Below are 25,024 nucleotides of genomic sequence, written 5' to 3'. Positions count from 1 at the left end.
CCTTCATATTTACGGACGAACCTTTCTACATCTAACCCCATCAAACACAACGCGTCGTCGTTTCATTCTCATTCTCTCTGCGTTTTGAGCTTTTTGGTTTTTTAGATCGGAGAGTTTCATCGCCATGAACGGAAACGAAGCCGCGGTGGATGCAAAGGTGGTAGATGAGGAGGAGTCAACAGAGAAAACGGTTTACATGTGGGGTTACCTCCCTGGAGCATCGTCGGAGAAAGCTCCGATACTGTCTCCGACGGTGGTGCATCTCTCCGATCCTTCCTTTGCCGGAGATTCGTGGAAAGAAATTTGCGGCGGTGGCTGTGGATTCGCCGTAGCGATCTCAGGTTAATTTCTCGATCCATTGACTATACTTTGACTAAATTCAAATCAAAATGTTAATTTACTTCAAAGAAATTGTAGATCTAAGTTATTGAAAATCAAATCATGGAACTCGATGATTAGAATCTAAAGAAGTGTTTGTTTTGTAGAGAAAGGGAAGCTGGTGACGTGGGGATCGGCGGACGATGAGAATCAAAGCTACATGATGTCGGGAAAGCATGGGGTAATGCAGTTGGTATTGTAGTAATAAGGGTTTGGTTTAGGTATGAATTTGGTGATGGAATTGATTTTGCATCTTATTGTGGATGCATGTATGTTTTTCATGAAGGAGATTCCAGGGGCTTACAAGCTTCCCACTGAAGCTTCAGTGGTGAAAGCTGCTGCTGGCTGGGCTCATTGTGCAACTGTCACTGGTAATGCTTCGAACCAATCTTAGTTTCTTTTTTAGTCTGTGTATATTAATTGTTGAAGGATTGTGATTATTTATCTTCATCTTCAACTCACTTTCATCTCCATCTCCAAACTTAAACTGTTCTTTTAATCTATGCAACTCTCTTCAGTTTCTTTGAATTTTTAGATTTTGGTTTGGATGAGAAACTCATAAATAGTTTGAAGGTGAAGACTGAGGATGGAGATGGGTTGAAGATGATGAATTTTTTTATTTTTTATTTTTAATAAGAAATATTAAAAAATGTTATTTTTTTAAGATCTGCTAATAAAAACCCTAAAAGATAATTTTATTATAATCATGAAACTACATTTGGCCTATATTCTTCTCCTTCTACCCCCTCTTCTTTATCCCTCTCACTTTATCATGCAGGAAAATTTACCAATTTATTTTTCTTAACCATTGTCAAATACAGTACGGTTTTTCTTTTGAAGAGTTCTTGCAAAGTCATCACCTAAGGATCAAAAACAATATTTAATCCGGAAGGCCGGTGGAAAAAAAATATGAAGTGAATTTTAAAATTAATTTACAAAAAATAATTTTAATTTTACTAATAAAATTATATTTAATTTTACTATATATATTTTGTATTATATTATTTATTACTATTACCATGAATATTTAATTTCCATAATTTTACATTCATATTATTTATTGTATTATTTTATTTGTTATATATATATATATATATATATATATATATATATATATATATATATATAATTATATATATATATATATATAATTATGTAGTTAATTAAATATTTTATAGTAGTTAACTTTAAGTAATTTTAGTTTATATTTTTGTTTAAAAAATTATTAATTTATAAATATAAATAAATGCGGCTGACAAAAATTAAATTGTGGACCAATAGATTATGACTCAACTAGCCCATATGACTTATATAATTTTAGTTTATGAGATTATATTATATTTTATTCATTTATATATACAATATAGGTAGATTATATTACTTTTAAGAGTGTGATATTTTTGCTTATCTTGGTTTGCAATTTCTTTAGATTCTCTTTTTTTAAATGGGTTTTGGCCTAATCTTAAAATATTGGTACTTTATTAGAAAAAATAGTGTGAAGGCTGACATAGTTTTAAAATATAAAGAAATTTGTGTTTTGCATTTCTTTATTCAAGCATTATTATTTTGTTATTTGTAATTTTACTGATTTTTATAACTTTATACTATGTTTGTTTCAATTTAAAAAAGAAGTTTGTACTATTAAATATTTTGTTTAAAAAGTTATTTTATATATTTATCTTTTTACTATAATTTTTTTGAATACTAAAATTTTTAAGCATTACTTAAATTTCAAGTAATTTTAAATAGTTTTTTATAAAAATTAATTTTAAATGTTTACTATATTTTAATTCTTAGTAATGTTTATTTAATGTTAATATGAATTTTAAATTTTTAAAAAATGAGTTAAACTATTCATTTTTTATAATACTTTTTTTATTATAAAAAATGAGTTCCTCTATTTTTTATATGTGACCCCATGATTTAGTGAGTCTGAAATTTATGGAATTTTGAACAATAAAAAATAAAATATTGGTAATGTTATTAGAGAGTGTAATGTCAACCTTTCTTTTGGATGTTTTCTTTCTTTTGGATGGAGTCTTATCTAATTGCACACGTAGGTCTAATTGCACGGGACAATGACGACTCTCTTAGTCCATAAGATTTTTTTTAGGTGTATTTATTTGCAAAATATTAAATATGTGATAAATAGTAGGAGAGACTGGACAAATCAATACAATTTATTTTTGATATTCCATTGTATTCAATGATTTGTTTCATTGAGCAAACAATTTTGTAGTGTGCACATTATTTTTAATGTTTATGCAACTGACAAAAGAAGATAATTTGTACTAATTTTTTTATTGACATACATATGGAGAGAGAGATGAGAGAGATGAGAGAGAAAAAGTATAAGAGAGATACAAGAAAGAGAAGAAATGAGTGAGTTGGAGAGCAATGAGTGAGTTGGAGAGCAATGAGTGAGAGGCGGAACAAATCAAAATAATCTTTTGAAATATTCCATTATATTTGATGATCCATTCACATGGGCAAAATAATATAATTTATACTCTAATATTTTAGAGGCCTAACAAATCAATGCACATGGGCAAAATAATATAATTTAGACTATAATATTTTTTTATTGTATGGGATGAAGAGAGATACAAGAGATAGAGAGGAAAATTCCATTATGTTTGATGATCCATGTACATGGGCAAAATAATATAATTTATACTTGAATATTTTTTTATAAGAGAGAGAGGAGAAAGATAATAGAGAGAGAGTATAGGGATGAAAAGAGATACAAGAGATAGAAGAATGGGTGAGTTGAAGAGAAATGAAAGACAAAAAAATGAGGTATATTAGAAAGAGAAGATATATGAAAGATAAATGAGTGAGTTGGAGAGAAATGAAACATATGAGATGTATTAGAGAGAGAGAGGATATATGAAAGTGAGCAAATATGAATGAGTTGGAATGAAATGAAAGAGAGAAATATGAAGTTTATTAGAAAGAGCATAATATATAAGAAAGAAAGAGGAGAGTAGAGATATGGGGAGAGAGTAGACTAGAGTAAAAAAAGAGATAGAGAGAGAAATGAGATAGGAAAGTACCTAGAGTAAAGAGAGATGAGATGAAAATAATATTTTTTTATTTAAAAAATAAAAAATAATATTTTGATATCTTTTCTATATAAGATATGAAAAGCTGTCAAAAGGTAAAAGTGAGGGATACATTTATTTATTTATTTAATTTCTTCATATCTATTTTGTTGTCTTATGATCAGTTTATCAATTTATAAATCAAACTGATGCAATATAAGTTGTTTTGTTCCGTTCCTTATCTTTTAGCAAATTAAACCATCACTTTAAAGTCCAATTTAACTTTAAGCAAATTAAACCATCACTTTATAGTCCAATTTAACTTTAAGAGTAAGGAATGATTAGAGGTGGTAAACGGGCATGTCAGTCCTAGTCCTGTTTAGGTCCGTCCTACAAAAGTCCGCAAAAAAACGGGATGGGCTAACAGGCTCGTCCTGTAAAAGCCCGCAAAAAAACGGAGCGGGACGGGGTGGCCATAGTTGAGGACGCGGGTCTAAAATTTAGGTCTGGTCCGCAAAACAGTGAGGGCGGGGTGGGGTGGGGAAAGTTCACGGGCACTGTACTCTTTAAACCTAAAAATATAAAAAATTATGTAAATGCACGTGCCCGCAAAAGTCCGCAAAAAAAATGGGGCGGGGCGGGACGGACACATTAAAGGGTGAGGGCCTAAATCCTTGGTCCGCCTCCACACTAAAGTGCGGGTAAAACGGATATGCCCAGCGGGCCGGGCCCGTTTTGCCACCCCTAAGAATGATGAACCATTTTATAGAATTTTGTAGAATAGCATTTGAAAAAGTGGACAATTATTTATTGTTTTAAAAAACAATAGTAAATGGACGATAATTATTTGTTGGTTTAAATTGTTTTTAATAGTAATTTATTAATAATTAATTATTAATATTATACGGGAAATGCTAATGGGTGTCCTCGAGATATTGGTTAAGATATTTAAATGGATGAACATTATTTAAGAGATTAAAAAGATATATTTTTTCTTTCTCAATGTATTAAAAATATAAATAATCAATTTTTAAAAAAAATATTATATTAATTCAATAAATTGAATATAACATATTTTCTTTATTTGAAATTTGGAACCCTTATTATATTTATACTTTTTTCTTTATACTTTTGTCAAGAATTAAACTCTAGACCTCCTACTATTTTTAATCCTTAGTTCACCTAGTTAGTTGAGCATGAGCTACTCTCCACTCATTAAATTATTACTTTGAATTTATGTTACTTCTTATTGTTTATAAATAATGTCTTATTTGAATTGCATAGTTATTAATAAAAAACAAAATTCTAATACTCCTTCTATTCTTTTATATAAGTAATAAAAAACAAAATTTTACTAAAACTATTATATTTAATATTATTTTAAATTTATTTTAAAGTTAATTGGTTTATTTTTCAATATTTAAATTAATTTTTTCAATTTTTTATATTCTATGTTTTCATTCCTTTTTATTAAAGTGAAAGGGAAAGGTGAAATTGGAAAGATGTGATTTAAATGCTTTTGTTATTTGCTCCATGCATCTCTAATGCTATGGGATTGTAAATTATTTTTGCTGTTTTTTTAATTTTTTTTGGAAGGATGTGTTTTTTTTGTTGAGATAAGACTAGAGAGTCAATAAATACATGTTTTATCTATATTGAAAAAACAACTATATTGAAAAAAAATGGGAACGAGGCACCTTCATGAGGTGAGGGAATAGTAAATAATTAAATTTCTAACTTATGCATTACCTTTTGATTTAGATGTTTTAATTGGAAAAACTAAGCTTGATATAGAGCATAAAGTCGAGCAAATTGTTGCTGCTCTCATATAAAAGGTTCTTTTTGTGAAACTCGTATAAAAGGCTTGGTTAGAATTGTTATTGAAATGAATGCACTTGGGTTGGGATTTATAAATTTTAGTAAAAACTCGATGATCTCTTACGATTAATGTGCCGCGCTGAAAATAGTTTTTTAAAAAAGTTCTGAAATGAAGTCATTGACAATTACTTACAAAGTACACGTCAATATCATGTTATGGTTAGAACTTGAAACCATAAGGATGGTGAACAATTGAGTGTTGAGAGGGAGAGAGTGGGAGGATAAGAGAAAGTGATAATTGAGGTGTAATCAGTTGACATATTATGTCATCTGGTTGCACTTTATTACTGTAGATTCTATTTTATAATTTTAAGGAGGTGTAATCGATTACATCAATATGTCAACCAGTTACATGCACATGAATTGGTTTTTTCTTTTAACACACTATCTTAATTCATGTAATACATGTGTTCCAAGTCTTTCATGTCCATTAGTTTCTTCAATCTTTTGAATATTTCAATTGTGACTTCTTTGATCACGAAAATTTGATCTTACTTCTATCATACTCCAATCTCGACCTTCTTTTACTAATAAGTTCTTTCAAGTAGTAAAATATCATCTCAATATTCTCATGTGTAATGGAGTTCTTAGCAAGGTTTATAGCGTAAACGCTATCAACCATGAGCTTTACAGCGTCATCCTCTGCGCTGTCCAACTCCTTCAACAGATTCTTTAATCACACGACTTTGCAAGTACACAACGAAGTTGCAATGTACTCGACCTCACAAGAAGAAAGCACCACTACCGGTTCCTTCTTCGAACACCATGAGATTGGTGTTTTATTGAACATAAAAAGATGTATCCAGTTGAAATTTTCTATCATCTTTATCTCCACACTAGTTGGAATTTGGTATATTTGAGTAAATTGCATTTTTCGTCCTTGTCCATTGCGGGAAACAGAATTCTGTAGCCAATATAACCTTTGACATGTTGTAGAATCCTCTTGATTGCTGCTAAGTGAGACACCTTCAATCTTTCTATGAATCTGCTAAATACTGACACTAAACGTCAAATCCGTTCACTTATTGCACAAATAACGCAAGGATCCAATCAGTCCCCGATATTGAGTTGGATTAACATTTTTTTCTTCCTCATTCTTCGACAACTGCAACCTCGATTCAGTTAGATTAATGGTAGCATTATAATGTTTCATTTCAAACATCTTCAAAATCTCAAGCGCATACTTTTGTTGGTGCATGAGCAGTTCCTTCCTGGATTTGCAAAACTTAATGCCAAAGAAGTATTAAATGAGGTTTAGATCGGTCATCTCAAACTCCTTCATAAGTTCACTTTGAACTTAGAAATGCATCTCTCATCGTTGTCCGTAATCAATTGTCCATGTAGAGACAAAGGATTATCACCCTTTTATTTGTATCGGTTTTCACATATACACCATGTTCGACTACACACTTGTTTATGTGATACACGTAACATTAAAACTCCCTTATCCTCCACACCCTTAACCCACTCACTTCTCTATTTAAACATATTTTGTCCTAATTAATCCAATGATTTTATGTGTACTCTCACTTTCCCCCTAATACAAACTTAAATAAGGATTCAATAGCATAAATTATGGGATCCGTGAAGAAGGAAAGTAATTTGGTAGAGATGTCAAAACAGTTTTAATAAGTAAAAGTCGATTTTCATTGACAAGTTTTTTCCTTTCCGCTTCTATAGCTTGTTTTTTATTCTCTCCACCATAGAATTTAATACCGAATGTCTGCGAGGATTTCCCCCGATTGGTTGACCAAGGTATATGAACGAAATTTACAGATTTACAATTTAGCACCACTGAAGTCTTTACCAACAATGAATCCCTAATACTTAGGGATGTCAATGGATAGGGTTTGGGCAGGGTACTATAATACCCATCCTTATATCCGTGATTTGAAAAAATCCCCGTGTTCGAACCCATACCCGCTTGGGTGCCAAAGTTAGCACCCGTACCTGTGCCCTATGGGTATGTAAATACACATACCCGTATCCATGACCTGCATTCCTATTAAAAATAAGTAGATCAATTATAAAATATCATATAATTTTAAATTTTTAAAAACATTAAAAAGTTTTCAAACAATTTATTATTGAAATAAACGAACATTTATATTAAATAAATATTAAATAAATATAAGTTAAACATTGATATATATTTTATAATGATAGATATACATATTTATATAATAATATAAATTAAAATATATAAATATAAATAAAAATACATAAATATATAGTATGCGGGTATGGGGCGGTCAAGGTGCCCATATTTGCACCCATACCCGTTTTTTTTGTGGGTAATTACCCGAACCCTTGTCCGTATCCATTTTTGCAGGTGTCTATTGGAGATGGGTCAAATTGTCATCCCTACTAATCCTTATTAATCCTGACGCCAACCAACAAACTCTTGAAATGATTCACCTTCAATCAGAGGTCAAAAACTCTTGAAATGATTCACCTTCAATCAGAGGTCATTTTAAGGTGTTGACTACAACATTCAAACATAGTTTAGACCTTCTGACGCATGATCACAAACGGTGATATAAGGTTACTTTGCCTCAGAACCACTCCATAGGATCTAAGTGTATGCCATTAGGGGCACTTGCCCCCACTTATTTAATTATTTGTTTAGTAAATATTCAATACCTTTATATATATACTATTAAATATTAATTATTGTCCCCCATATTAAATTAGATATAATATTTTGCAATCTTTAATTCTTTTGTTCAATATATATTAATATTATTTATAATGGTAATAACAAAGTTTTATTGTAGTAATCTTAAAGTTTTCTTATGTAAATTTATTTCTCATTTTTATTTATTTATTCCATCAAATAATTTTTCTTATAAATAGTTTTATAAAATTTGCAACTTCTATTATTTTTATCAATATAGGAAAAAATCTTAAAGACAGAAAAAATAATGATAATAATATATCATTGTTAAACAAATTTCTTAATTATATAAAACTATAGTAAGAAATTTGTCCCCCCTAATTAAAATTTATGGATCCGTCACCGACTCCATAATCCAATGACTTCATCTTCTTGGAAAACTTATTTTCCCATTACATAATCCAAATTTCAATTGAAGCATAAGCTCTTTTGAAATTCATTTTATACAATCAACTTTATTAAAATTTATTGACTCAAGCCGGCCGAGCCTCATAAAAAGCATTACAAATAATAGTCCTCCTGTAATTTGCAAAAACCTTAGACATAATCTTATACATATATCGACTAAAAAATTCGGTCAAAAAGCTCTTAACTTTTGGGCTTTATAACTTTTGGAATCTCGACAATGAAGGTGCAGTTAGAAAGGTGGAATTAGAGTCTTTCACAATGTAAGTGTAATCTGTGTTGAGAGTGGTCCTATTAAGAATAGGAAGGCATAGTAGTCTATCACCCATGTAGCATTGATACTTCTGAAATAATGTGTCCGTATCTGTGTTGGATATTGACACCTATACTGTCATTTGTAATTATCTTTAATTTATTTATTTTTTAAATTATTATTGATATTATCATGTTGGTGTCGTATTTGAGGTGTCTGTACACTATAGTCCATCACTACGATGCTTTATGCCTGGTAGGTGCCATTAACAATCATTATGGTTGCAGTAGTTTTGTCAAAATTGTGGCTAAGAAGGATTTTCACCCACATACAGTTTTTTCGATTTTTGTCCAGAGTTGAGTTTTTTGAGATGAGTATGAATGGTTTTAAATAGACAAAAACATCGTTTCCTCTTAGATTCTCCATGGATATATTATAGTGAATAGAGCAAACTAAAATAGAATGAAACGGAAATGAATAGAGGGGGCCGAAATAGAATGGATGCAAGTTATCACTCTGGTGTGTGGGTATTTTATTGTGGAACAAAATATTGTTTCCATTCCATTATTTGAAAATGGATGGAATGAAATGAGTTATACATTTTTTATTTCCTTATGTTTTATCTTAAATACACAAATATAAATATTATAAGTTATTATTTTTTACTAATAAATATAGAAATACTAAATGTATGACCCATTTCATTCCATCCATTTGTAAAGTTAAAGAGTGAGTTGTTAAATGATAATCCATCTAAATATTCTAAATTAATATTATATATAACTCATGGGAATAATGGGAAGTTAAGATTGTCACCCATTCACAAAGTTGAAAATCATGTGTAATGGAGGTTCGAAATAATAAATAATTCTCTAAAACAATTTTTAGATGGATTCTCATTTAACAACTCATTTTCATGTCATAAAATAATATTAATTTATATTTATATTTATATTATATTACAAAATCAATCAAATTTAATTAAGACAATATCTAAGTGGGGTTTTAACTTAAAGACTCATTCCATTTTATCAAGTCAATAGTCACTAAAGTGGGGTTTTATTACAAGACATAGGAATAGTATGTCTAATAACAAGTTGACCGCATAGGTTACCCTGTTAAGTAATAGCCAAGATACTGTACCATACTAATGCATTGTTATGGAATTAACTGCTATGTGTGCAGAAGATGGTGATGTGTATTTATGGGGCTGGAAAGAATGCGTGCCTTCTGGAAAAGTTTTTACTGATCTCATCACTGCAGGAAGCCCCCAAAAGGATCTTGCCACGAAAAATAGTTCATCGGTAGCCGAGCAAGGTGCGGATCATTGATTATACATAAAACATAAATAATTCAACAAAGAAGGGAGTTGTCTGATTTTATTTTGAGAAACTAACAGAATTTTAAGATGCTAAACAGAAAGCCCGCAAAGCCCAAACACTAGTAGTGGATCTGATTCTCATCCCGACAACAAGAAAGTTGGAGAAGAAGCTGGGAAGCGAAGGAAGGTCTCATTTGCCAAACAAGAATCTGACAGTCAAGCTTCTGGAGATGATTTCTTTGTTGTATCTCCTTCCCTTGTTACCATTGGCCAAGGGGTGAAAATTACCTCGGTCGCAGTTGGTGGGAGGCATACCATAGCACTATCAGGTAGATCGTTTTGCGTATGCCTGCACTAATTACAATGATATTCTAGGTCTAGTTGGCTCTTCCTTGTGGTTACATTATATAGTTTTGTAGGTTCTATGAAGTACGAAGATATGGAAGGTTTTTGATGAAAAGCGAGACACCTGATGCATCATATTTTAACCGAAGTTTTCAGATGTGGGACAGGTCTGGGGTTGGGGCTATGGAGGCGAAGGACAGCTAGGTTTGGGTTCTCGAGTAAAGATGGTATCATCGCCTCATCTTATACCATGTATTGAGTCTCATTCTGGGAAGGATAGGCCATCTTTTCACCAAGGGGGCAGTGCTGGAGTTCAAAGTCCTGGGAGTTATGTCGTAGAAATAGCATGCGGAGGTCGGCATAGCGTTGTGATAACAGGTCAGAATTTGACTGCTGTCATAATATGCAGTCTGCAAAAGCATCTCTGAATGTTTAAAAAGTGACATGATCTACGTGTAAATCCATGTCACCAAAACTAAGTGCAATTTGAGAATCCTGTATATCAGTAACAAAATGTCTATTCTTCATCTAGTTCAAAGATATGCGAGTTTAAGTAAGCAGTCAATAAAACAATTCTAACCTTGTGTTTTAAATGGCTTTTGTAGATGCTGGAGCTCTTCTTACTTTTGGCTGGGGTCTGCATGGACAGGTGAGTCTGCTGCTCTTAAAATAGTTTTGTATATTCCTTGAGATAGATAATAAAATGCATTACTTTTCATTGCAAAAGATGTGATACAACTTGAACATGCTGAAAAGACATTTTTATCATATGTTCCTTAGGCCTTGTGTAGGAGGAAGTAGTAATGTAAAAAGTAGCCATCAAAAGTGTAAATAACAAGACTAAAGTTTGTTGTTATGACAGTTATTACAACATAAAAATGTGTCACATAGGTGGTAAGATCACATACACGCAGCTTTTACATTTTAACAGACAGGATGGTAAATTTGTGTTTGTTAACCAAAGCAAGATATTGCTACTTCTGTCAATCTCCTCCTGTTGGGAGTGCCTCAATGCTAGACCAACATGCTTGAGTGTTTCGTAAGAAATTTACGAAGAATAGATTTGAAAAAGGCTTAACAAGATAGCTTTACTAGACAGATTAATACTTAAACTTTACAGAAGATAGAAGTGGACTGTGATCCCAGATTAGATGTTGAAGTATTAGAATCCTACTTGGGAAATGATTTTATTACCTATTTATCACCTAAGTCCTCGGGGGAGGGATGTCAACAAGTGTCAACAAGGTAGAATCTCCATCCCCCATGTTACCCAAGCTCACGTATCTGTTCCTGTGGAGTCCCAAATAACAGTCCCCACTAGAATCTCCATGTACCACTAATAATTGACATCTCTATCTAAAGGTTAGTTTCCCGGTGCTACCCCTCAAAGAGCCCAAAAAAGACCAAGTAGGATGGCTTACCACAAATACTTCATTCATGTGATATGGCAGTACATCGAGTCTTGTTTGTCAAGATTTCGATCTAGATCTTAAAATCTTATGGCTCTGCAATCCCACTGACCCGAACAATCCAGGTCTTAAGCAGACTTGTGTATTGCAGCAAGATCGAGTACGATCACTTCAAAATTGTAACCATATTATGAACAAATCATAACATCGTTGGTTCTGTGTAATCTTGGCCAATTCCAACTATGATCGGCCGTTGACCGCGACCATTCAAACCAAGAAGAAACCAGTGAGAAAAAAATAAAATAAAGGATGAGGATGATAAAAGACACAAGAGGCGCAACAAATGGGTTTAGAGAATAAACATCTTAGATGTAGGGTTTGTTATAAATGAGGGCTTATGCTAAATCAAGTAATGTATCAAATATGTCCCTAATGTGTAACAAATATTTGTGGTGGTAAATGGTAATAAGGTATGAAAATTCTATCATAACGTCTAAATAATATAAAAAATGCTCACTTGCCTACTAAAATGTTGTGTAAAAATACTTTAAGATATATAGTATAATTTTTTGTTTTAATAAGATCTTGTGACTTTCTGACCATGGTTACGATCTTACGTTTTTCACGATTTTGCTATCCCTTCCCGAATTTATTCATGATCTCGATTTTGACAACCTTAGAGACAGAAACAACTGTAATATACTGCAATAGTACAGCAAAACATCAATATAATTTTTGTAGATAAAAATATTTGAGATTCTTGTAAGTCTTCATTCAACCCTAAAGGGCATGGTCTAAGGAATCTAAAAAATAGTTTTGGAAATAAAAATAGAACACTTTCACAAATTAATAAATATATCATTTTCTATACAAAAATTACATCTTCTAATTCCTTAAACAATACCTTAAAGATACTTGTTAGCATTTACAATTTACTAATTAATACAAACCTGAGTAAAATGTGAATAGCGTGCCTCCTCCTAACCTCACTTCTTTGGTTTAGTTTAGTCTGGCAGATTAATTTTACTTTACAAAACTTGCTGAAATGGCAAAGATTTCGTAACTTATGTAAGTAGCTTATCTGACATTTCATTACCTCTTTTCACGAAATATTCCTCCAGTGTGGCCAAGGGAATAATGCTGATCAGCTAAGACCAACTCTAGTTCCTTCTTTATTGGGAACTAGAGTGAAAAAAATCGCTGCTGGACTCTGGCATACATTGTGTGTTACAGTAAATGGTCAAATTTATGCTTTTGGTGGGAATCAATTTGGACAATTAGGTACTGGCAATGATCAGCCTGAGGTATGTATGTTTAGTTTACTCATTAGTCTGAATCATTTTGTTTTTTCTAGGACAATGTTAACAGACAAATGCTTTTTCACTATTTTAAACACAATGGAGGGTTCTATAGAACCTGTTACATTAGTTTGCGGTTTTATAAGAAACTAACAGTATTAAGTATTCTAGGATTTTAAGGTTGTTGCTTGTGATAGCTTTGTATGTAAGATGAGCTTTTTTGTAAATTGCTTTTGGAAGATGAAATTGTAGGAAACAGATTTATTATTGGCATAGATCACTTTAATACATGTAACTAATGGTTAGGCTAAAGGTCCAACCCATTCAGCTTGGAAAGATCTTGAAGTTTAACATTTATGATATAAAAGAGTTAACCTTGTCAGCTTGCTTGCATTTTATTCATCTTTATGAATACTCCTCCATCTTGATGGAATGTGCATCTAGTTTGCTGGAATGTTCTTAACAATCTGATGAGAAATGTTACAATGTAGCCACTCTCTTTTCATGGAAAGCCGTGATAGTCAGACCAATTTCTTAGGAATCCAAGAACAATCTTAAAGATTAGAGAAACGGGTGTAAAACAAACTCAAATGAATACAGATAAAAGAAATTGCAAATAGCTTAAATTTCTTTTATTTGAGTTGTGAGATTGAAAGAGAATATATAAAGTTTACCATTTAAGATAACTTTGAACATAAGGGTACTAAAGGAGCACTCTCCTTTCACACCAGATACTTTAGCCACCGTTTATTTATTCAATTATTCAAAGATATCTTTCCACTCTTAACAATTGAGATCTATTTAAAGACTTTCAAAGAATATTCAATTATTAAGTACGATGGTCTCTTTAATTTTGTGTAATTTTTTATTTTTGAAAATTTATGTTTACTTTATATACTAATGTTGAATCTTTGCAAACTTGCCACATGTCATTTGCTTATAGTTTAAATTTGAACAGTACTAAGGTAGTTAATTCCAGATAGTGATTGGACCGTGGTCTCAAAAATGGAATTGCTGGATATCGTATAGATTGGATCATATTTTAGACAAATTACATGAATTATTTTAAACTTGCCACATGTCATTTGCTTATAGTTTAAATCTGAACAGTAATAAGGTAGTTAATCCTTGATAGTGACTGGATGGAATTGCTGGATATGGTATAGATTTGACCATATTTTAGACAAATTACATGAATTATTATAAATACATTTAATGTAAAATTAAACAAATAATTCAACTCAAAAGATTCATAAATCAAATTACAAGGCTGAAAAAAAGGAAAACGGAAACATTGTGAATAGAAAAAAAATAGAGAAGAAAAAGAAAAACAGAGTAATGATAGAAGAAAGAAACACATAAGAAAAAAGAAAAAGTTAAAGTTAGAATCAACCAGGAGATGTGAATAAAAGAAAGAAACTGAGAAGAAAAAACACAATTAGAGTAGAGGACGGTGGCAATAACTGCATAACGAAGAACGCTTGATTTGTATGCTAGAACTCTAGAAAAAACGAAAGTGTAAAAATGACGAATGAAGCAAGGTTAGGGTTGAAGAGAAACTCAAATTTGGTGGGAAAATTTAAAAATACTCTTAGAATTTGGGTTAGGCCACCTTTTCAAATCCAAGACAATGAAGGTGTTGGGACTGTAATGAAGGCAAGTCAAAGTGTCACAATTAAGGCAACGAGAGGCGGACCACAATTAAGGCGAAAATTCCAATCACTCCCTTATGCTTGGGTCTCAATGAGTCCGAAGCGTGGACGATGCAGGAAACCCTACAAGTGATCTAGAATAGACTCTTAAACCATCTTAGAATTTGGGTTGGTCTCTATACAATCAATTTGTAAGGTGAGAATTATCCTCACTTATAAATGTAAGATAATGGAAATCGTGTCCTTCTCATTGATCTGAATAGAATATATATACATCGATGTTTAACATTTGCTCAACTATCTAATTATGATACAACATAATTATAGAAAACTAATTATGATCAATTATAACAAAATAATATATTCTATCACACCCCCGCAGTCGACTGGTTCACAGACGCTTAGACTGGTCCGAAAATCATCAAATAGAATGCAAGGAAGTCCTTTGGTGAAGATGTCTGCGATCTGATGTCTTGAGGGAATATGAAGGACACGAGTCTGACCACGAGCTACCTTTTTTCGAACAAAATGAATGTCCATCTCAATATGCTTAATGCGCTGATGCTGCACAGGATTATCAGATAGATAGATGACACTAACATTGTCACAATATACCAAAATGGCCTGAGGAATTGGAAAATGGAGTTCCAGGAAAAAATTGTGAATTCAACACGATTCGGAGACAACATTGGCAATCCCCCTATATTCAGTTTCAGCGCTGGAACGGGAGAGAGTTGACTGCCTTTTGGAAGACCAAGAAATAAGGTTGTCACCTAGCACAGTAATCAGATGTAGAACGTCTGGTGTCAGGACATCCACCCCAATCAGCGTCAGTGTAGGAGATAAGCTTTGTAATGGGAGATGGGGATAAGTGTAGTCCAAAAGTAAGGTGTCCTGAACATAGTGTAAAATGCGTTTAAGAGCAAGCACGTGTTCCGTGCGAGGGGCATGCATGTGAAGACAAATTTGTTGAACAACATATGATATATCAGGTCGAGTGAAGGTGAGATACTGTAGGCCCCCTGCAAGACTCCGATACAAGGAGGGATCCTCATAAGAAGTGCTGGAGGAGGTGCTGAGTTTCTGCTTGGTGTCAATAGGAGTGACTGATGGTTTATAGGACGCCATGCCAGCACGTTCAATGATCTCTGATGCATAAGTGCTTTGACTGAGAAATATGTCATCAGGATGACGAGATACTGCAATATCTAGAAAGTAACTTAGAGGACACAAATCCTTCATTGCAAACTCAGATGCTAAGAGTGACATAATTGATTAGCGAGGACCTGAGTGAAGGTGATGAGGATGATGTCGTCTACATACAGCAGAATGTAGGTCATGTCTAAACCTTGTCAATATATGAAGAGGGAGTGGTCTGATGTGCTATGGCAAAAGCCAATGGTGGCGACATAGTCAGCAAAACGTTGGTACCATGTCCTAGGCGCTTGCTTGAGACCATACAATGACTTCTTCAACCGACATACACAATCTGGATGACGGAGGTCGCGGAAATCCAATGGCTGATGCATGTAAACAGTCTCATGAAGATCACCGTGTAAAAAGGCATTCTGGACATCCAGTTGATTAATGAGCCAGGATTCGGAGAGAGCAATGGTAAGCACTGTTCGAATGGTAGCGGGTTTCACCACGAGGCTAAAAGGCTCATCACAATCCACACCTGCAACCAGTGATCTGCCATCACCTACAAGATGGGCCTTATAACGCTCAAAGGAACCATCATAATATTTCTTATGTCTAAAAATCCACATACATCGAATAAGATTAGCATCACAAGGACGAGGAACTAAATCCCACGTCTTATTTCGAATAAGAGCATCAAATTCAGATTGCATTGCGGATTTTCAATTCGGGTCTGATAAGGCTAGTTTGGGGTTTTTAGGTATGGGAGAGATGATGTGGTCAGAGTGAGAGATTGATAAGTTAAATATCGTACGGGGTTTGACAATGCCTTTCATGCTTCGGGTGGTGATGGTTCGTGTAGGTGGAGGTGGATGCGATTGAATTGATGGTGGTGATGGAAAGTTTATTGTAATGGGTGTGTTGATCGAAGAGGTAGGAGATGATGATTGTTGGTTTATTGAGGGTAGTGGTTGGTTAATTGGGATTGTGGGTGTTGGTTGGTTATGTGCAACAGGTGGTGAAATTTGATTTTGCCACTGATGTATAAGGTAAGGGGTGAAGCTCATCATTTGGGAATTGATAAGAGTGAGGTGAAGGGGAGTGTATCTTGGTGAAGGGAAATTAAGTTTCATCAAAGATAACATGCCTCGAAATTATTAATTTTCTATTAGACAAATCAAAACACTTATAACCTCTATGATTCGGCGGATAACTCAAGAAGACACACGGAGTAGAGCGGGGTTGTAACTTATGAATGGTAGATGACGGGAATAATGGATAACATAGACAACTAAAGACTCTGAGATGTGTTTAGGTGGGATCACGATGATACATGAGTTGTGTTGGTGATTGATTATGAAGTGTTTTACAGGGAATAATATTTAATAGTTAAGTTGTCATGTGGAGAGCATGATGCCAAAACAATGAGCTAGCATAGTGTGTATCATATTATTAATGGTTCTTATTTTGCGTTCCGCTTTCCCATTTTGTGAGGATGTGTGGGGACAAGAGAAACGAAAAACTAGACCATGATCTATGCAATATTTTTGAAAAAGTTCATTATTATATTCACCGTCATTGTCACATTGAATTGTTTTGAGTTTTTGCAAAAATTAAGTTTGAATGAGTTGAGTAAGTGACTTGAACGTTTCAAACACATGAGATTTTCTGCTAATAGGAAAAGTCCACAAGAAGTTTGTAAAATCATCTAAAAATAAGACATAATATTTATGATCAGCAAAACTTAAATTGGAGACGTCCATAAATCACCATGTAAAATGTCAAAAGGCATCAAAGTCGTAGTTTGAGAATCAAAAAATGGCAATTTAACCTGTTTTCTAAAACACAATAGTCATAAACGACAGAAGAATTAAAAGGTTCACAACATATGAACTTATTTTTGCGAAGGGATTCAAAACAGACACGCCAGGATGACCAAGACGACTATGCCAAAGACTGGATGTGAGACCGGCAAAATTGGGAGAAGTGGTAACTGGATAAAGATCTCCACGACTGTCGCATCTGAGAAGGGTGATCCCAGTCTGAAAATCAGAGACAGTAAAACCAAAAGGATCAAAGGAAACAGAAACATTGTTGTCAGTGGTGAGTCGTCTCACAGAAATTAAATTTTTAATAATTTTTGGGGCATGCAAGACATGGTTAAGGTGAAGTGGTTGGTGAGATGTGGTTATTTGTATGTGTCCGGTGTCGTGAATTGGAATTCCATGGCCACTGCCACAATGACTTTCTGATTTGAATTACTTACTGGAAAATAAGATGAGAGATTACCTTGTGATGCGACTGTGTGAGATGTTGCGTCCGTGTCCATGTACCACTGATTGTCAGGAGTGTGGAGTGACATGATGTGCATTGCGGTCTCAATATCTATCGGTATCTGAGATGAGGAAGAAGTTGCATACACCTGAAGACGCTGTCCTAGAATGCCTGGCTGCTTAGGAGGACCGACATGGCGTGTCCACTGAGAGGTGGGATACGAACACGGTGGCATAGTCCATGGTGGTGGAGTCCAACCCCATGGTTGTCAGGTTGGGTACTGCTGTTATTGTTGCCAAGGAGGAGGAGACCAAGATGAAGGAGCGATGGGAGCTCCAGACTGAGGTGCACTGTGGTTACCACGTCCGGAGCGAGAACTGTTGTCGGGGCGGCGGTTGCCACGTTGAGAGGTGTCTTCAGTAGGTTTCGGCTGAATATAATTTTTGAATTTTCCAAATTAGAGATTTTGTAATACAAAAGAAAAAAAAATTTCAATTCTCTCCACCTAATTTTCAAAATACTCTACCTTAATCTCTCAATTTTATCTCTCAATTCTTTTCTCTACAAATTTATTTAGTTTTTCCTTCTAAATTTTCAAATAAAATCTTAAAAATACAAGATTTAGCATCACTAATTTTTATCACTGTAGAGCCAGGTTACTAACATACTGTGTTTGATCAAAGCACCAGTAACACTAACCTACAATGTTAAAGGTGGCAAAACTCAGGAGTTCTAAGGCTTGGCACCGACTAAACAAGAATAATAGAGTAGAAACTCACCTCAATCCTTTAAGTGCATATGAGGCAAGTATTTGGTACCAAAATGGAGGAGTTAGGGCACGTCTGCTTTATTTAGTACATTCCGGAAATAGTGTTTCACTTGCTTTTTTATTTACCTTCTGTGAATCTCATTTATAAAAAGAGAGTAATGTAAATCCCAACTTTGTCCCTCCAATTTTATTACGATGCTCGACTACCTAATTGAAACATGATAAAGTGCTTGACTACAGTTAGGTGATGAGGTTCGAACATATAAAAGGAAAATGGTCACACAAATTTGACAAAAATGCTATGTCTCTTTGTGGTTTTGTATGTATTTTCATAATTTGTATAAGGTGAAAAAATAAATGAGACTGTGTCTTTAATCAGTACAAGTCATGAAAAATAAGGCAGCTTATTTGTTCCAATATTCATTTAATAAAAGAAATTCAGCATGTGATATTTTTTTTTCTCTACAAATTTGTGCAGTTTTTTTTTGAAAAGACCACAGTTTTATTTAAGTCTCCAACAAGAAAACATTTGTTGTTCACAAAAATTACCTTGACACATTAGTCTTTGAATTAAGATCCATGACTTAACCGCTTAAGGTCATCTGTTGGAGTTTAGAAGGAAAGGCTTAAGGTCATCTGTTGGAGTTTAGAAGGAAAGGCTTAAGATCCCCACGGGAAGATTTTGTTTTCCATCTCTGTGGATTTCCACGATTCCGGATCCTCATGATTCCTGCAGATTCCAAAACATAATAAAATAAATTTTTATTTTTTATGTTATCAAATTAATAGTAAAAAGATGTAGAAGCTATTCTTGTGTGATAAATCAATTGTTTTAATATTTAATTTCATGCTCATAAAAGTCTCGACCATCAAAATTTTCGAACTTAAAAAAATTTATAATAATCTTTGAGATCTTTCTTCTTTTTGTTAACATAACATATATGGTTTAATTTTTATAAAAGAAATGAATGATAAGACAAATACACATATTGAAAATTGTATATCTTTAAAGATTTTATGCTAATCAAAGAAGGGATATGGTCCTTGTCCCTGTCCTCAAAGTGTCTTTTGAGAGACTTTGTTTCCATCCCACTTCAGCGGGAGAGAATTCTCATCTTTGTGGCCCCAAACAGGGAGTTCTCCGCCGGAATCTGCACTAGTTGGTGCTTTGTCATGATAAATGAAAGAAATGAAAGTTTCCAACTTGAAATAGGGGAGTTAATTTTTCTTCATAATATAAAATTTATTAAAATAGGATAACTCAAAAATTATATATTATTATAATGATATTAAAATTAAAATATGCTAGATTTCTTACCTATGCAATGCAAGGACAAAAGATAATAATAATAATAATAATAATAATAATAATAATAATAATAATAATAATAATAATAATAATAATAATAATAATAATAATAATTTATCACAAAAGATTAACTAAACTTTGCAAAACATGGTTTAAGATTTAAGTCACCAATCTATAATTAGTTAGAGTGAAATATTTAGATTTTTATTATGGTCAGATAAATAAGGATTTAGTGGGATATAGGGCTATTTAGAAGAAATTAGAGGAAGCACTATAATGAGTGCTATACTAAATATGCGGCGAATAGTCTCAAATGAATTAATTATTTTTGGATGTCCATTGCTGCCTCTAACAGAATCAAGATTGTTGACAGTTTTTAGTATGTTGTTGAAGAAGTTGCGGAAGAAAATGCAGCTAATTACAAAACAACGGGGGGACAAAGTTGTATGAGACACCATGTGCTCCTCATTGCATCAACCTGTTGTTGCTAAATCTTGAAATATACAATTGGTAGTGGTAATGGACTTTTAAATAACATTTTCCTTGGGACTATTCACCAAAAAAATGTAGTATAGTCCTCCTCTTATTGTCATGCTGGATCAGTTTTCATTCCAAAGGCATTTTTAGAAACCTCAGAAACAAAAGCTCCATTATTAGCAGCTGTTTCAAAATTCTGTGACCCACTATTTGAAGTCATTACGGGGTTGTGAAATAAATAAAAGGCAAAATTCATTTGCAAGGAGAAAATGTTAAATAGAAGGAAAACAAGGGGGGAATGAAAGGATGTGGGACATCGGGTGCAGGAAGTTTTTCATTAGGGAGTGTTGAACATTGTGAGATTTTTTTTTTAGAGCAAAAATTTTTGTGGGAGATACATCACATATTCACCAAAAACCTTAAGGTGATAGGTGAGTGAGTTCTCTCACTTATAAATGCTCAAGTCTCTATATTTTCAATTAATGTGGGACTATTATCCACGCTACTCAACAAAATTGACTAATTTTAAATAGACTACAACTAACTACAAACCTAACTATTAACAGACTATAGCTGATGACAACTAGCTTACCCAAATTATACTCCCTCCAACTCATAAAAAATGTCCTATTTGAACAATTCACTGTTCTTAAGAAAATGATTGGATGTGTTGGTTTTGATGATAAAACTAATACCATTTATTATAATATCCCTATTAATTATAGTTAAAAGAGTGATTGAATAAAGTAAAAGTTAATAAATAGGGGTATGATAGTGAAAAAATAATAATAAATGTTGCATTGATATCGTAAAAGGACAATTATTTTGAGATAGAAAAAAAGTGCAAATAAGACACTTTTTATGAGACATAGGGAGTATTAACTTCATGTCATGATTCTAGTGTATGTTGATGATAATCTCAGGGAGTTCTCGATTACAAATTCAACAACTCATTTCCAAACCCAACATTGAGTTCACATCGAAACATCTTGGAACACTATTTCCTAGGCATTGAGATCTCTCATTTGTCTTTTGGGTCTTTACTGCTCTCTAAATCTAAGTATATTAGAGACCTCCTTTCAAGAGTCAATGTAGATTTTGCAATGGGAATGTCTTCTATCTTAAAATTATCTAAAGTGGGATTATTTCCTCTTGAGGATCCTCACCGTTTAGGTCAATTGTTGGAGCATTGCACTATGCAACTTTAAAAGAAGGATGCAATGCAGTTGAATAGAGGGAGACAAAAGAAGGATCCTCACCCTTAGAGAAACATTGAAGGTTGACAAAAGAATACTTAGATATTTGAGAGACACTCTTTACTATTGCAAGCTGCTCCTATTCATCAACCTCTATCCATCAAGGGCGTATATTTACTTAGGCTCTAATATAGTTTCATTGTGGTCAAAGAAACAAACACTAGTTTGCTCCAGTGCAGAAGCTGAGTATATAAGCTTGGTAAATCTCTCTGCAGAGATACTCTAGCTTCAATTTCTCCTATCAGAACTAGCTTGCAGGTTCAACACACCTCCGATTTTTTGTGATAATCTGAGTATTCGTTCACCACCACATAATCCTACTCTACACAATTGTACAAAACATATGGAATTGGATATCATCTTTGTGAGAGAGAAAGTACTTAGCAAGAATTTCATTATCTTACATATTCTGGTCAAGACCAGTGTGCAGATGGCCTAACTAAACCACTTTTTGCTTCTAGATTCTGCATTCTTCATGACAAGCTTCGTGTGTTTGACAAACACAATTTGGTCAAGATACCCTCCACATGTAGGGGGAATGTTATAGTAGAATTAGACAACCCAATATAGTTAGAGTAGCCGGCTTCTTCACAAGACTTGCCACTGTCTATTAAGAGTTAGTTTATAGCTACTAGCTAGTCTATTAAGAGTTAGTTAGCCTTAAAATATTAATACAATTGAACAATTTTCTGACTCTCTTCTCTTAACTTCTAACAAGAAGGATGCAATGCAGTTGAATAGAGGGAGAAAGGGGAGGCGTAACAATCTTGCTTTGATTGAGTACATTCCGGAAGCCATGACATGTAGGGTCGTACAATTCAACGACCCAACACTCGATCTTGAATACCTTGGAAGAGTCGAGTTAGTCCCTAGTAAAGTAAATAAATCAAATGTTAGTCCCTTACAAAATATGAAAATACGAAAAGACCATTTTATAGTAAAAACTCTAGTTGGTTTGGATGAACATAAATGATAGGAAATCCTATACCCTTTCGAAACTAGAATCACAAAATCAATTTAATTTTAAAAAAAATGAAACACTAAAAGATAAAGGTTTATTGGGATTCATGTGTATAAACAAACAAATGTGCTTTTATTCAACATCTGTAATCAGGGGCAGAAGCATTTCTCTTAATACCAGCACTTGAACTTTCATTTTAATTCAATGTCATGTTTGGAAGGTGATGGAGAAGTCTTCAACATGGTTAGGGTCATAGTATGAACAAACTCTGATTCTGATCCTTCAATAGAGAAAGAAAGGGGAAAGGAAGAAAACAATGAAATTTTCTGATTTTTAAAATTATTTAGGAATCAAATTGTCCCTAAATGTTCCTTACTTTCTTTTATATCCACGTGTTCAACACAATTACAGGTGTAGTGCCGCATCAATACTATCATGGTTTAACAAAATAAATTTGTGGAGAAAAATTTAACAAAAAGGCTAACTTATTTGGTTTATTTTGGGGGACAAAATGCTGCTGAAAAAACATTGCATTTCCTTGATTCTTGTTTATGCTTTCAGTTGCGTTCCACATTGCCTAAAAATTGTGTTTTTTCTCTTTTTCAGACTTCACCTAGACTGTTGGATACTTTCGAGAACAATCTCTCTAGAATAATTTCTTGTGGTGCACGTCATAGTGCTTTGCTAACAGGTATGCCTCTTTGATAATATGCTTAAGCTCAAATCTTATAATCAAATCAGTTTTCTTAAAATTAATTATGAATGTCAAATAAGTTATTATAGTGTCACATTATATTCTTACTATAATGATTCACATGTTCATATTGAAGATGATGGTCACCTTTTCACTTGGGGATGGAACAAGTATGGCCAGGTATTCTCCTTGCCTCAAGTAATCATTACAACGATCAATATTGTTATTAGAGTCGATTCCTAACGATGGTCTACCTGGGCAGCTTGGCTTGGGAGATTCTGTTGACAGAAACATTCCCTGTCGAGTTTCTATTTCCGGTTGCCATCCAAGAAATGTTGCTTGTGGTTGGTGGCATACACTGCTGATGGTTGATAAACCTGTTTGAAAGCTACGATTGATGTAAAAAAAATCAGTTGGTTTTGGTTGCTTCATTCTTCTATTTCTTTGTCTGGGCATGACTCTGCATTTTCTCTGGTTTCCATTTCTAGATTGTAGTCCGGGACTAACATGGAGATATACAATAGGGGTTAGGATTTAACTTGTTTAACCATGGTTGTAATTTATAGCACCATTTAATGGAGACCAAATTTATTCTTCAGAGAGCATATCTTAACGGTCTTGTTTCATTACATTAGCGAGTTATTGATAATGATTTTTGTCCGTATAAAATATCTTGAGTTTAAATAGTCATTTGATCTATGTTATTGATGATGATTTTTGTCAGTATAATTTATCTTGAGTTTAAATAGTCATTCGATCTATGTAAGTTAGCGTATTTTGGTTTTTTGTCTCTGTATTCTTTTTTAAATAGTCATTTAGAACTTAGAGTTGTTTGGTTTATTTAGGATTCCGAATTCGAAGCAGTGTCTTAAATGTGTATTCCTATATAGTAAATAGGAAGACATATAAGTTTTATGATTTAGATTCTAAAGGAATATATAATTAAATTATGTTGAGTTGAGTTGTATGAAAACAAACTTTCTTTCTTTTAAATCGAGAGCACTGATTTGAATCATATTTTTGTGATGAGAACTATAAAAAACAACAATGAAGAAGAAACATAACATCAAGAATTAAAAGAATAGAAGTCACTTAAGACCATGGACTCGATTAGGCCATTAGAACAAATCATTTAGTATGATATCAAGATCTCCATATTGGATTGTCAAGGAGCATATACAAAGGGATGTTTTGAAATAAATTGAAGAAATTCAATCTAGCATATGATTTATTCAGGTAGATGTGGATACCTCGGGCGCGATCCACAAGTCAAACATCCGTAGTAGAAGGCTACATAGTACGAGCAATAGCATATTCATCTACTACATGGTCAACAAACATCTGAAACAACTTTATCGCTTGATTCTCTCAGAACGGGATATATGAGCATGCTTGTGGCAGATTCTTAGTGTAGTTATCATCAAATGTCTAACCGGATATGCGAGGAAAGTGAGAAAGGATTCATGTTTGAAAATGATTCAGAT

At 33.2% G+C, this 25,024-nt stretch overlaps 1 protein-coding gene and 2 long non-coding RNA genes across 5 annotated transcripts; 1 reads left to right on the top strand and 2 right to left on the bottom strand.

Annotated features, from left to right (window-relative positions):
- On the top strand, nucleotides 1–24,138 carry LOC127127580 (ultraviolet-B receptor UVR8). 3 transcript variants are annotated; one of them, XM_051056824.1, is made up of 11 exons: nucleotides 3–341; nucleotides 486–559; nucleotides 665–749; nucleotides 9,821–9,952; nucleotides 10,055–10,285; nucleotides 10,458–10,679; nucleotides 10,907–10,950; nucleotides 12,832–13,014; nucleotides 23,453–23,537; nucleotides 23,677–23,720; nucleotides 23,803–24,138. In XM_051056824.1, the coding sequence occupies exons 1-11, from the start codon at nucleotides 125–127 to the stop codon at nucleotides 23,923–23,925; spliced, it is 1,440 nt and encodes a 479-aa protein (XP_050912781.1). In that variant the 5' UTR covers nucleotides 3–124; the 3' UTR covers nucleotides 23,926–24,138. The 3 variants fall into 3 exon arrangements, with proteins under 3 accessions (XP_050912782.1, XP_050912781.1, XP_050912783.1); XM_051056825.1 differs by lacking the exons at nucleotides 23,453–23,537; nucleotides 23,677–23,720; nucleotides 23,803–24,138 and adding an exon at nucleotides 18,788–19,062 and having other exon boundaries at nucleotides 1–341; XM_051056826.1 differs by lacking the exons at nucleotides 23,453–23,537; nucleotides 23,677–23,720; nucleotides 23,803–24,138 and adding an exon at nucleotides 13,500–13,627.
- On the bottom strand, nucleotides 10,563–12,307 carry LOC127127582 (uncharacterized). Its single transcript, XR_007805372.1, has 3 exons — nucleotides 11,723–12,307; nucleotides 10,882–10,986; nucleotides 10,563–10,711 (listed from the first exon to the last, which is right to left on the bottom strand). It is a non-coding gene; the product is annotated as an uncharacterized LOC127127582 (long non-coding RNA).
- On the bottom strand, nucleotides 16,704–19,081 carry LOC127127581 (uncharacterized). Its single transcript, XR_007805371.1, has 3 exons — nucleotides 18,854–19,081; nucleotides 18,090–18,504; nucleotides 16,704–17,842 (listed from the first exon to the last, which is right to left on the bottom strand). It is a non-coding gene; the product is annotated as an uncharacterized LOC127127581 (long non-coding RNA).
- Nucleotides 24,139–25,024: the final 886 nt, after the last annotated feature.

The sequence above is a fragment of the Lathyrus oleraceus genome, chromosome 3 (genome assembly GCF_024323335.1).
Source record: "Lathyrus oleraceus cultivar Zhongwan6 chromosome 3, CAAS_Psat_ZW6_1.0, whole genome shotgun sequence".
Taxonomy (NCBI): domain Eukaryota; kingdom Viridiplantae; phylum Streptophyta; class Magnoliopsida; order Fabales; family Fabaceae; genus Lathyrus; species Lathyrus oleraceus.
This window is presented reverse-complemented; position numbering and strand designations above follow the sequence as displayed.

Bases quoted from the DNA above. Each gene is read 5' to 3' on its own strand.
- LOC127127580 (XM_051056824.1), top strand. From the start codon at position 125: ATGAACGGAAACGAAGCCGCGGTGGATGCAAAGGTGGTAGATGAGGAG. The intron at 560-664 runs GTAATGCAGTTG...TTTTTCATGAAG, and splicing joins TGATGTCGGGAAAGCATGGG to GAGATTCCAGGGGCTTACAA. The intron at 750-9,820 runs GTAATGCTTCGA...CTATGTGTGCAG, and splicing joins TCATTGTGCAACTGTCACTG to AAGATGGTGATGTGTATTTA.